General features: G+C 34.1%; 1 protein-coding gene and 1 non-coding gene across 3 annotated transcripts in view; both read right to left on the reverse strand.

Annotated features, from left to right (window-relative positions):
• The window catches only part of SUZ12 (SUZ12 polycomb repressive complex 2 subunit), a 38,464-nt gene that overhangs the window by 3,611 nt on the left and 22,761 nt on the right, over positions 1 to 12,092 (reverse strand). For both annotated transcript variants that reach the window (XM_020898376.2, XM_020898368.2), the window contains 7 exons: positions 8,146 to 8,251; positions 4,413 to 4,590; positions 2,855 to 2,946; positions 2,488 to 2,631; positions 1,855 to 2,012; positions 1,288 to 1,486; positions 746 to 825 (listed from right to left, as the gene is read on the reverse strand). In XM_020898376.2, coding sequence (XP_020754035.1) covers positions 746 to 825; positions 1,288 to 1,486; positions 1,855 to 2,012; positions 2,488 to 2,631; positions 2,855 to 2,946; positions 4,413 to 4,590; positions 8,146 to 8,251 — 957 coding nt within the window. The remainder of the gene's footprint in view (positions 1 to 745; positions 826 to 1,287; positions 1,487 to 1,854; positions 2,013 to 2,487; positions 2,632 to 2,854; positions 2,947 to 4,412; positions 4,591 to 8,145; positions 8,252 to 12,092) is intronic.
• Positions 51 to 157, reverse strand: LOC139039242 (U6 spliceosomal RNA). The gene has a single exon (XR_011492565.1). It is a non-coding gene; the product is annotated as a U6 spliceosomal RNA (small nuclear RNA).

Below are 12,092 nucleotides of genomic sequence, written 5' to 3' on the forward strand. Positions count from 1 at the left end.
TTCCCATTTATTTCACTTAACCTTTATTTTTTTATTTTTTATTTTGTTTTTAAAATATGGAACGCTTCACGAATTTGCATGTCATCCTTGCGCAGGGGCCTTGCTAATCTTCTTTGTATCATTCCAATTTTAGTATATGTGCTGCTGAAGCGAGCACTCACTTAACCTTTAAAGGAAAAAACCTTAGATGTATGTGCTATCAAAGAAAGCCTATTTGAGGGTCTAATACTAGCGAAGGTAGAGAAGGATCTATGCGCTGACAGGTAAATAGTTCACACAAGGAAGCAGAGGTACAGGAGGAAAAACAACGCTTCAGCCCCAAAGGCACAGGAAATCAGGACTGTTCTACCCTCAGCTTTATCAATGGCAGTAAGAAATCAGAAAAGCTAGTTGTTTATATTTTATTCTGAATAATAAAGCAGTTAAAAATTTTGTTAATAATTTTGTTATGGTTTTCAGGATTTCCAGGTGTGTAGCACACGGTATATTATTTATGTATTCCCTAGCAATAAAAGGAATAAAAGCTGGGTTATTAAAAATCATTAACTAAAAACCTGCTGTTAGATGGAGCTAGCACCTTACTTAAACATTCTCTGAAGATAACCCTTTTTCTAATAGTTGAATTAGGATATTTAGGACAAATTATACCTAAATTTTAAGTAAGATCCTAACACAGATTTACAGAATGTGAAGCAACAAAAAGAACATAAAGGAAATGGAATATTTAAATCTAGAAACACCCTACCCATGCTTCATGACATGGAGATTCCATAGTTTCATCACTTCTTTCTCTCCTTCATTAACATCAGAAAATTCCTCAATTTGCTTTTAGAAAAAAAGAGGAAAAAAAAATCTATTAGGTGCAGAATAAATATAATTGTTATTTCTAAGAAAAATTGTGAGAATGTTAAAAACAGAATTTTTGTAACTAAAACTACCATGACTTATTTATATAGCAAAGCAGCAATGTTTCCAACATCTATTTAAGTGGTAATTTTAAAAGGGAAATTCTTAGTTATGAAATAGTTGCCTTTAAATAAAATGAAAAAACACAAAATCACAAGAAGAAAACCTGTGTTTCCTTTAGTTTGTAACTATTAAAATGACACAATTACAAAAATTGTAATTCCTGAATTCCTTAATTTAAAAAAAATGCTCAACATTAAATCAAAAATTTAATTCATATTAAAGTGATTAGTTTTCTAACAAAATCATTTCATCATAAAACTGTAAAATCATTGTCAATAATGATGATGATGGTAATAGCAACAGAACAGTAATAATTACAGTAATGGTTTTTTCTCTTAGCCATTCAGGGTCTTTTTCATCTTCACTATCTACTTCCATTTCTTGTGGACGGAGTGGTAAACAAGTATCACTATGGAAATATAGGCGGTTGTGTCCACTACTGTATGTTCGCTGCTGTTCCACTTCTCCATCTTCGGATTCAAGAAATTCAGACATACTTGCTTTTGTTCTTTTTGGCCTAATGAAAAGAAATGTTGATGTCATATTAAGTAACAGAGGGCTCACACTACTCAGTGTACATTCCTCTCTTGCAGAGGTTTCTACCTAGGCATGCACACAGAAATTTCTGCTGGGAGACACTTTAATCCCCCTATCACCACTAGAGCAGTAGCCACATTAACACAGGAAAAAGCTGTGAGGAGGAGTGAGAAAACCGCTGTAACAACAGGAGCCAGCGAGGGTTACAAAGCAGTGTGCCACCCGAGACTTAGTGTTAACACTGATAAGAACTGCCACCTAAAGAGTAGTTTCGACTGGCTTCCCTTTATTCCTCAAACATCAATAAAGTCAGAGAATAAACTTTTGCCACATGACCTTTTTACCTACCTGCATACAAGAATGTGTGTGATAGGTGTTCTCTTTACTGGTCCATTGCGACTAAAAGCAAATCCAGGTTGGCGATGAATATCCTGAGGATTTCCTGCATAGGAGCCATCATAACACTCGTTGATAGAAACATCTATCCTAGCACCTTTTGGATGATACTGCAACAAAAATGGCAAGGTGATTAGAAAAATAAAGTATTAATTATCCTGTCTTAAATACCTATTCTTCCAACTTGATTAATTAAAGCGTACTTGTGGATTCTTAAAATGTTTTGAAAACTAAAATAAGCCAGGCATACCAGCATGGTGAACAGGAAGCCAAAAGATCTGGAGTCAAAAAGATCCGTGTTAATATCCTGGCTGTGCCATTTACTGGCTTGGTAACTGTACAAATTATTTCTTGTCTGAGCAAGGATAAGGAAATTACCACTTAATTCAAAGAGCTGGGGTGAGGATTATGTGAGTCATTAGAGGTGCACTGTGCAAATATACACAAACACTGAATCATTCACCATAATTCATCCATAAACAATCCATTCAATGTAGAAACTTTGGCATTCTGCACAAAGTACAATTTCTGAAAGCCAAATTGTATCATAAGGTATAGTAGTGAAAAAAATGAAAAGCTACTTACAACATAATTGAAGATAAATCTGCTATGGCAGAGTTTAAGATGTTTAAGTAAGCTATAAAGTTTGCGGCAGTTCAGGGTGCACCAAGGGCAATGTAGGTCATCTCTTGCTTCAGTTTGTTGTCTTGTATTGTTGTTATAAAGGAACTTTAAAGATAACAAAAAAGAAAAAGAACAGCACATCTCCAACTTACATGTCTCAAGATATTTTGTTTCAATATCAACTTTAAACATAATTAAAACAATATAAAAGGAAAATCAAGTCAGAGGCATTCTTTTTATTTAAATATGCCAAATTATTTCAGATAGATAGAACATGCAAAACAAAGGTATCTCATGATTACTTAAAAAAAGGGTCAGCTATGTTTACCTGATAAAATATTCTTAATTTTTGTCGGTTTTCATTTGAAGTATCTTTTTCTTTTCTTGTTTGCAGATCTGTAGTCAATGATTCTTTAACAGCTGAAAACATATACTTTTAATGAAAATACTTGCTTCTAAAAAGTGAAATAATATCTGCTGTGAACATAATTAATAAAGGTTTCACAAAATTCTTCTTGTGGCATTTAATACAATGTTTGTTCTCACCCTCCACTGATTTCAGGGGAACAATCCCTTTATCAGCAACCTAACCAGATACTAAGGTCTTTACTGGTAGGATCCCTTTATTTCCCCTCATTAAAATGTCCTAAAGCATTAGGACACCTATCATGTTCTAAAACATCTAAAACTAACCCCACGTAGCTATGCACAGTCACTGGACTGCTTTAAGCACCCTGAGGCCAGAAGAAGGTTCTGATTGGTCTCTGTATTCCCAGTGCACACCAGTGAGCAGACATCCACTAAATACTGGTTTAACAGAAATTAAATGAAAATGACTGTAATAATATCATTCCAAATCCAAAACATAATCATTATTAATAATTTTGGTGTATTATTATTTTACTGACTTAAAAATGAAAATTTGTATTTCTCCTGACGTAAGTAATCATTTCATATGTACAACTTTGTAAAAATCTTTTCTTCTCCGTTTCTTGGAAACTCTTTTACTAGTATTTGGCCACAGAACACTTTGAGAAGTGCCCAGACTACTATTTCCTTGGAAAATCTTTCCCCTGACATGTGTCATTTCTTACATCTCCTGAAACTGACTCTAACTACGTGACTTGCACACAGCTAATGGACGGACTTGAGTGGTATATGTCAAAGACCGCTCCCCTCTGCCTTAAGCAGTCTTAGATAGAAACACATGGATACTCTCAGGTCAAGGACAGTGTTCTCATCAAGCAGATAAAAAATGAAAATGCTGCAACCTGGGCCTTAACCCAACAGAGCTAACTGCTACAATTTGTAAGTGTTTCTCCTCTTAAAAATTTACAAAATTTAACCTGATAAAATTCAGGTTATAATAATCCTCTTCCAGTCCCCAAATTGTTCAAATATTCTTAAATGGTTAAGTCAGTTCTATAACATCAACAAATTTCTACGTAAATTTGAAAAAGCACATAGTTTCAAAGCCCTTTATAGCTGCAATTTCAAACTACAAAGCTCTGAAAACCAATCATTTTCTCATGAGTTTGGGACAAATTTATTTAATGGAAAAACTTATCCTAAATTGACATAAAGCTATCTATAGACCTCATATGAAGATAGTATGTAATATATGGTATATATTATACCATGATTCTAAAATTAAAAAAAATAAAATTTAAAAAATAAAAAATCTCCAAAATTCCCACATACCTCTAGTGAATAAAGTACTGTTGATTAACACTTCATCACAAAACTTTAGGAGAACAGTAATTTACTCATAATGTGTCTAGTAAGTCAAATATTATTTCCAAAGATTACTGGAGCAAAAGACAAATTAATCTAAAACCTAAGTCCTAACTCTACAAAGCATTATTTTGACAGCAAAGTCTTCATACCAATAGTTTGAGTAGGTTTTACTGAACCAGGCTTATTTTCTTGATGGAGACTCTCTGAATTTCTAGTGGCAAGAGGTTTGGCGATAGGAGCAGTAGATTTATCATTGGTCTCTCCTGTCCAACGAAGAGTGAACTGCAACGTAGGTCCCTGAGAAAATGTTTCAAATGGAGGCAGTCTCTAAAAAAGAAAAAACATGGAAACAGTGAAGATCCCAAAAAATGAATTGAGAGAAATTGTAGGAGTTAAAAAAAAAAACCACTTATTATGACATATTAATGTGGCATTGACTTCAATCAACAGATTTTTCCTTTAAAAACCCCCAAATGCCTACATGGATAGCCAGGGAAATAAAATAATAAATGTAAGGCGCAGTAAAGACTGTATATAGTACTAGAGGGCTCAGACTGGCAACTGCTAAACTGGTTCCCCATACAAACACTGGCCCAATACAGCCAGATTTTCAGACTTTTTTTAACTAAGTTCTCATGAAAAATACTCCCATTTTTATTTGCTGGTAACTAACAAATTAAAAAAAAAAACAAACAAAAACTATGGTACCCAAAGCCTGCCAGTTTGCAACTTCTCTAACGACGACCAATTACTTTTGACTGAATTGAATGGTTTTAGCAATGAATAATTTTTGACTTCTCAGCTTCACTAACGACTGCCCTTGCTTCTCTGAATTTTAGGACACTGAAGCTTTCCTCCTCCACATCCAATCACTTACAAAACCACTCTTCGCTTGGTCTCCTTAATTAATTCCTAGCTAACATTTAGCCACAAGCCCCAATCTCTCACCTGTCCTCAAGGATTTACCTATTAGATTATTCCCAAATTGCTTCTCCCTCCTTTACACTTAGAGCTCTAAACATTGTTACTTGGATATCCAAGTCATCCTGAACTAAAATATGTTTAGACATGAATCTATTATCTTTTCTTCTCAAGTACACTTATTTTTGTCCCAAGCATTATCATTCTACTAGTGACTCTAAAGGAGAAGGAAATGGCTACCCACTCCAGTGTTCTTGCCTGGAGAATCCCAGGGACAGGGGAGCCTGGTGGGCTGCTGTCTATGGGTCACAAAGAGTCGGAACGACTGAAGCGACGCAGCAGCAGCAGCAGCAGTGACCCTAAACTAAAAATTTCAGAATTACATTTGAAACCTATTCTTGCTATTCTCATATAATTACCACATGTAGATTCTTACTACAGTATCATACTACTAGAGAGCAGTATCCCAGCTGCTCTTTCTGCTTCTAGTTCTTACTTCTCAATCCATATTCAGGAGACCAAGTAATTTTTGTCAAAGATGCTTTCATGCTATTCCTTTTGATAGAAATCTTCAATGGTTTTCTATTTTACTGTCTAATCTCCTTCTACATCTTTATTACAAATAATCCTTTTAAAACTGTAATTTTAGACAGAAGTGAAGTGAAAGGGTAATCATATAAACCAATTCTGACATAGTGAGTCTGTATCTAGGAATTTATCTTGTAAAACTACTTGCAATGCAAAAAGATACACGTACAAGTGAGTACAAGTATACTCACAACATTTGTTAAAATGTTAAAAAAATTAATTGAATTATCAACTTAAGTGACATTAGTTTAGCAACTTATGGGACATTTACTTAAAACAGTAACATAGAGCTGTTAAAAAGAAGCAAATCTATATGACCTGACTTAAAAGGATACCTCAATTTCTTGGGAAAACCCCCAAGCTCATATATTAGTTCAATTCAGTTGCTCAGTCGTGTCCAACTCTTTGCAACCCCATGGACTGCAGCATGCATATAAACTCATACTCGTTATATGATATAATAATACTATTTTCTCATGAAGAAACTTAAACTTTAAAAAAGAAATTTAATATTGTCTCAATTTCTTGGAAAAACCTCGAAACTCATAAACAATCCTATTTTCTCAAGGATAAATTAAGACTTTAAAAATTTTGAAACATAAAAACACCAAATACCTGCAGAAAATTCAAGCACTGTAGATACATATAAATAAAAATTATTTAAAATCCCATCACCTGAAGGTAACCACTATTTATGCTTAATTTTAGAAAAGGTGGTTGTATGTGTTATGTAAAAACTGAATATCATGGAAATCTTGTCAAAATATTGCCCTTTTTAATGGCTATCATTTTAAGAGTTCAGGTGTTTCCAATTTTTCACTATTTAAAAATTTCAGGCAAGACTTGTTACCTAGATCTTTTCAGTTATCTAGTTACTACCTTGTGACAAAATTGTAAAATGTAAACTGTTATATCAAATTGTTAATGACTATATACACAATTAAAATTTTCATTTATATTGTCATCTTGCCTCCAGTAAAGTTGTATCAACTTATTCTTAACTTAAAGCATTCTATGAGAATATATGTCCTCACATCTCCAACTAGAAACTGTCAACCTCTTTTAACTGTTGTCACAACTAGTAATCAAAAGCTACTAATCTGATTTTGTTTTGTGTCTTTGAATACTAGTAAAGTTGAGTATCTTTTTAAAAAGCTTACTAGTCATCTGTATCTGTTGCTTAAGACCTGTCAGACTGTTCTTTATCCATTTTTCCTAATTAGATTGCTTATCTTTTTATTAACTGCATATTCATATTAGCCTTCTGTATGTTACAAATATTTGCCCCAGTCCGTCATTTGGTTTTAACTTAAGATTTTTAAAGTATAGAAACGATTCGTTTTAATTAGTTTTTATTTTACACTTTCTAGCTTTTGTATCACACCTAGAAGGGCTTTTCTAATAGCAAGATTATATTAATATTCACCTGTCTTTTCTGAAGCTATGTAGTGTTAATTTTTACATTTACATTTATGAGCCTCCTGGAATGTATTAGGTCTAAATTTACTTCCAGATGGCTAGAGAGCAATTCTGTCACACAGATAATGAATGGTTTATCTTTCCCACACAGATCTAACACCAATTTTATCACAGATTAAACTCAAAACTATTTCAAGATTATGCTTCAGTGATGTGCTGATCTATATACTTGTACCATAAATTTAAGTTCTTTTATTGTTATCTGGAAAGTAAAGGTTCTCAGAAAACTTTTCCGTAATTTTCCGTAGTACTATTACACACTGTTTTAGGTTAACTTTAGACTAATTTTAAGGCTTAAGGAAAAAAAAAAATCCTTTCAGGATTCTGCTTGTGCTGCTACACTGATCTAATATATTTAGAAACAAATGACGCTGGTTCTGTTGTCTGCCTATCCAAGAAATGTACATATGCCTATTTTTAAGTCTCTTAAAAGTTATTTTAAGCCTGCTTCATCTAAGATTTGAAGATTTCCTATTAGTCAGATGTTACCTGCTGTTACTATGAATGGTATTTAAAATATCAGTTAACATTTATTGAGCACTTATTTTATGCCAGGCACGGTGCTAAGCATCTTTCATTAATTATTTCATTTAATTCATCAATTCTATGCCTTGCTTTACAGATGAGAAAACTGAGACACACAGGATTAAGTAACTTGCCAGATGCCACATAGCTACGAGTGGAGATTTGAACCTGGTGGTCTGGCTCCAAGGATGTTGCCTTCCATTAAATACTCTGACTAGATAATTTTGATTTGTGTTTTTCAAGGTATTAAAAAAAGGACTCTTCCTTCCAATGTGAATTCCTTTCAACATGAATTTGCATTCGGGGAAAAAAACATCAGAAATGGGAGTTTATAACTATAACGTGCTCAGTCTTCTGAGTAGTCCATACCTTCCCATCAAGAATAGTCTCCCATGTTGCTCTTTTCTTGCTTATTGGACATTCTTCCATTTCCTGCATGGCTACTTCATATTCCCCATCTAAAAGCTGTAAGCGCCTGTTAGACAAACACATACACTTTAAAGTAACCTGAGTATTATTGTAAGTACACAAATTCTACATCTTTAGATTTATATTCAAAAGCATTTATTAAATTTATAACCTAGCTCACATTTACAACAAGGTTTAAAAATATACCTACACTCCATTCCTGGCCAAAAATTTTTTTAATGATTTGTACTAATAACTATTACTAGAGAATTATTTCATTACTGTAGCTACTCAGATTTAACTTTAAACATTTAAATTATAATATGCTTATGGTCTTAAAACTTAGGAAGTTTTAAATATTAAGTATAAAGCATGTGTGCAGGCTTTATACTTTTAGAAATGAAATAACAACAGTGTTTTAATACTTGCCTTAGGGAGCCACTAAGAATTATGTCTGTTATCTTTACTTATTGTAAATAAATACCTGAACTAGAATTCTTGAGTCAGCAAACTGATGATTATAATGACAAATTGGATAATTGTAAGATCCTAAGGGGGCACCTGGCACATATAGGTGCTCAATAAACATTTCACAGGTGAATGAATATGTAGATACTGGTTGAATCAAAGAAGCAATTAAATTAAACCCATACTCACAGTACAGTTTTAATGTGTGTGTACATATTTGTGTGTGTATATAGTTTTTTATTTTTTCCATACCATTAAACACTGGTAACACTACTAACCTAAATACCATTCTCCAACCATACCCAATAATTAACTGTATATCAAGAATCTGGCATCTCCTCATCAGTCTTAGAGAAATTCTCTTAGGTGATATTAGCTGACATTTATTGAGTGCTTACTATGTGCCAGGCCCTATTTTAAAGACTGTATTTACATGGTTCATTTAATCTTCCCAACAACCCTATGAAGTAGATGCTATTACTCCACTGTTGAGAAGAGGAAACGGGGGCATAGAGAGGGTTAAATAACTTGCTTTAAGATGACACAGTGAGTGGCCAGAGCTAGCAATACAATACAGATAGTTTGGCTCTAAAGTTTCATTTAATAGAAAATGATTTCAAGAACTTAAGAATTATCTTTATGTTGTGCTACTTCAATTTTTTTCTACTTCAATATATCAGCTTAGTATTTTTAAAGCTGATTTTATTAGTCTGAATAGATAGTAATGTTCTTCTAAAATGGAAAGGAGCTCTCCTCACAGGTTTACCTGGCTACATAACATTCTGTTTCATGGTTGTACATTTGATGGCTACAATCCAATTTACTCTATTTGTAATGTATGAAGAGTCCCTTTTCCCCCACAGCCTCATTAACAGTACTTGATGAGGCTTTTACCAAGTTTTTTGATATCTGTGAAATTGGTAAGTGAAAAAAATGACATTTCAATGCACTTTTATATTCAGATGTTTTACCTTTTAGTTGTTTAAAAACCACATATACTTTCTTTTCTTATAAATATTTTCATGATATCCCTTCCTCATTCTTCTATTGATCTGCTGTGTTTTCCTTTTTACTTAATATGATCTGTATATATTAGAGGAATGAGGTATCCATTGATATTTACATATTGTGAATTCAAATTAATTTTCTCCGACTTGTCATTTTTATTTCAACTTGGCTTATGATGGTGTTTTTGTTTTCAAAAGGAAAGCAAAGTGAAGTCGCTCAGTCGTGTCTGACTCTTTGCGACCCCATGGACTGCAGCCTCCCAGGCTCCTCCGTCAATGGGATTTTCCAGGCAAGCGGACTGGAGTGGGTTGCCATTTCCTTCTCCAGGGGATCTTCCCAACTCAGGGATTGAACCCAGGTCTCCCTCATTGCAGGTGGACGCTTTACCCTCTAAGCCTCAAGGGAAGCCCATTTTTTTAAAGAAGTTTTTTATTTTGCTCCATATTCTTATTTTTCCACATGGCTTTTGAATTTTACTCAAGGGGACTTTAACTTCTCAGAGATTATAAAACAAATTTTTAAACATCTAATCCCCAGATCTTGGCTGGCAAATATTTTTCCTTTACTAAAAGGAACCATGACTCTGAAGAAAGAGCCAATTCCAGAGAAGAGGTAGGAAAAGGAGAATGTAAAGCCTGGAATATCTAGAATACTCCAGAAAACAAAGAAATAAATAAAAATAAGTCAAAGGGACTTACGAACCTGCTTAGAGCTCCAGAGCTCCTCCTGACCAAATTTAGGACAATTTGAACATTAAAATAGCAACAGAAATAGATTAAAACAGACTGAACAGGGGACTTCCCTGGTGGTTCAGTGGTTAAGACTCTGTGCTCCCAAAGCAGGGGGCACAGGTTCAATCCCTGGTTGGGGAACTAGATCCCACGTGCTGCAATGAAAGTTCCCACACAGGGCAAGTTAAGACCAGGCACAACTAAATAAATAAGTAAACCTTTAAAAAAATAAAAATAAAACAGACTGAATAAAAGTGGAATTCATTAATCCATACTTGGTACTGTTACAAGGGAGAAATATGAATACCACTTTAACCAAGTGACCAAACCAAGTATCAGCTGAGTCTGTGATAAGCACAAAGTGCACATCATCAATGAGTGCTCCTGCCCAAAATGTTTAACCAGAATCTAAATCTGAAACCATCACAGAAGTCCAAACTGGAATACATTCTGCAAAACTACAGGCCTGTACTTAAAGTGTCACAGAAGGAAAAAAAAGTGGGGGGTGGGGACTGGAAAACCATTCCAAATTTAAAGAGACTGAATATATACCACAATGGACAACTAGCTACAGATCACAATCCTTGACTACGGCGAGGAGGGAACAGAAAAGTACATTACCGAGGCAACTGGGGAGAGAGTACTGTATTTTTGTCTCATGTTAACTTTTCTGCATATGGAAGATGTATTGTGGTTATGGAGGTTAATGTCCTTGCTCTCAGGAGATCTGGGCTAAGTTTAGGAATAAGAAATGGAATCAAGTGTCATGATCTAACCCTCAAATGGTTCATCACAAAAATACTCATGAATAAAGCACATGTGGTAAGATGTCAACAAACTATGAATCTAGGTGAAGGGTACATGGGTATTAACTACCTGCATTTTTCCTTCAACTTTTTTAAGTTTGAAAATTTCCAAAATTTAAGTTGGGAGAAAATTATTCTATGATTTCCTCTTGGTACTTTTTTAAAAAGCAGTTTTTCTATGTATACCTATAGCTGATTCATGTTGATGTATGGTAGAAACCAATACAATATTTTAAAGCTATTATCTTTCAATTAAAAATAAAAATTTTAAAAAGGCCGTTTTTTTTTAAAATATACAAGGAATATGTTAACATATGTAAGGTAGAAAGAATTTTTCCAAGAATATAATGTACCCTTCCTCCTACACTGCCTAAAATAGAACATTTACTAACACTGATGAAGTCCAGTGTATGACATCCTAATTGCTTTTCCCACAGACATAACCCCTTTCAAATTTCTGACTTTAGAGAAAATAATGTCACTGACATTAAGTGACAGATTCAAAGACAATATGGTAGCAAAATCAATGTCACTATTCCTAATCACCTTTGCGTTCCCATTAAAAGCCCTGAACCTTTCTTTACCCTGGTGGCTAGTAAGCGGATTATATCAAGGCAATAATCTACTTTTTAAAGAGCATGAGAAGCACACTAGTTGGCTTGGCTTTCCCCTATCCCTGACTGACAGTGAACTGTGTTCACTACCAGTGAGCACCTCAGGACAAGAAATCATGGCATATTCCAGGTTTCATCCTCTAATCGTATCAAAAAAGAATACTGCATTTGCTTCCCAGAGGTTCTTCACTGGCACTAAGGTGCTTAATTCCCAAGTGAAAACTGCAGAAATGATTATAAATCCAAGTGTTCCTTCCTACTCTGTGTCAAATGCACACAGA

Source organism: Odocoileus virginianus, chromosome 17 (assembly GCF_023699985.2).
Source record: "Odocoileus virginianus isolate 20LAN1187 ecotype Illinois chromosome 17, Ovbor_1.2, whole genome shotgun sequence".
NCBI lineage: Eukaryota > Metazoa > Chordata > Mammalia > Artiodactyla > Cervidae > Odocoileus > Odocoileus virginianus.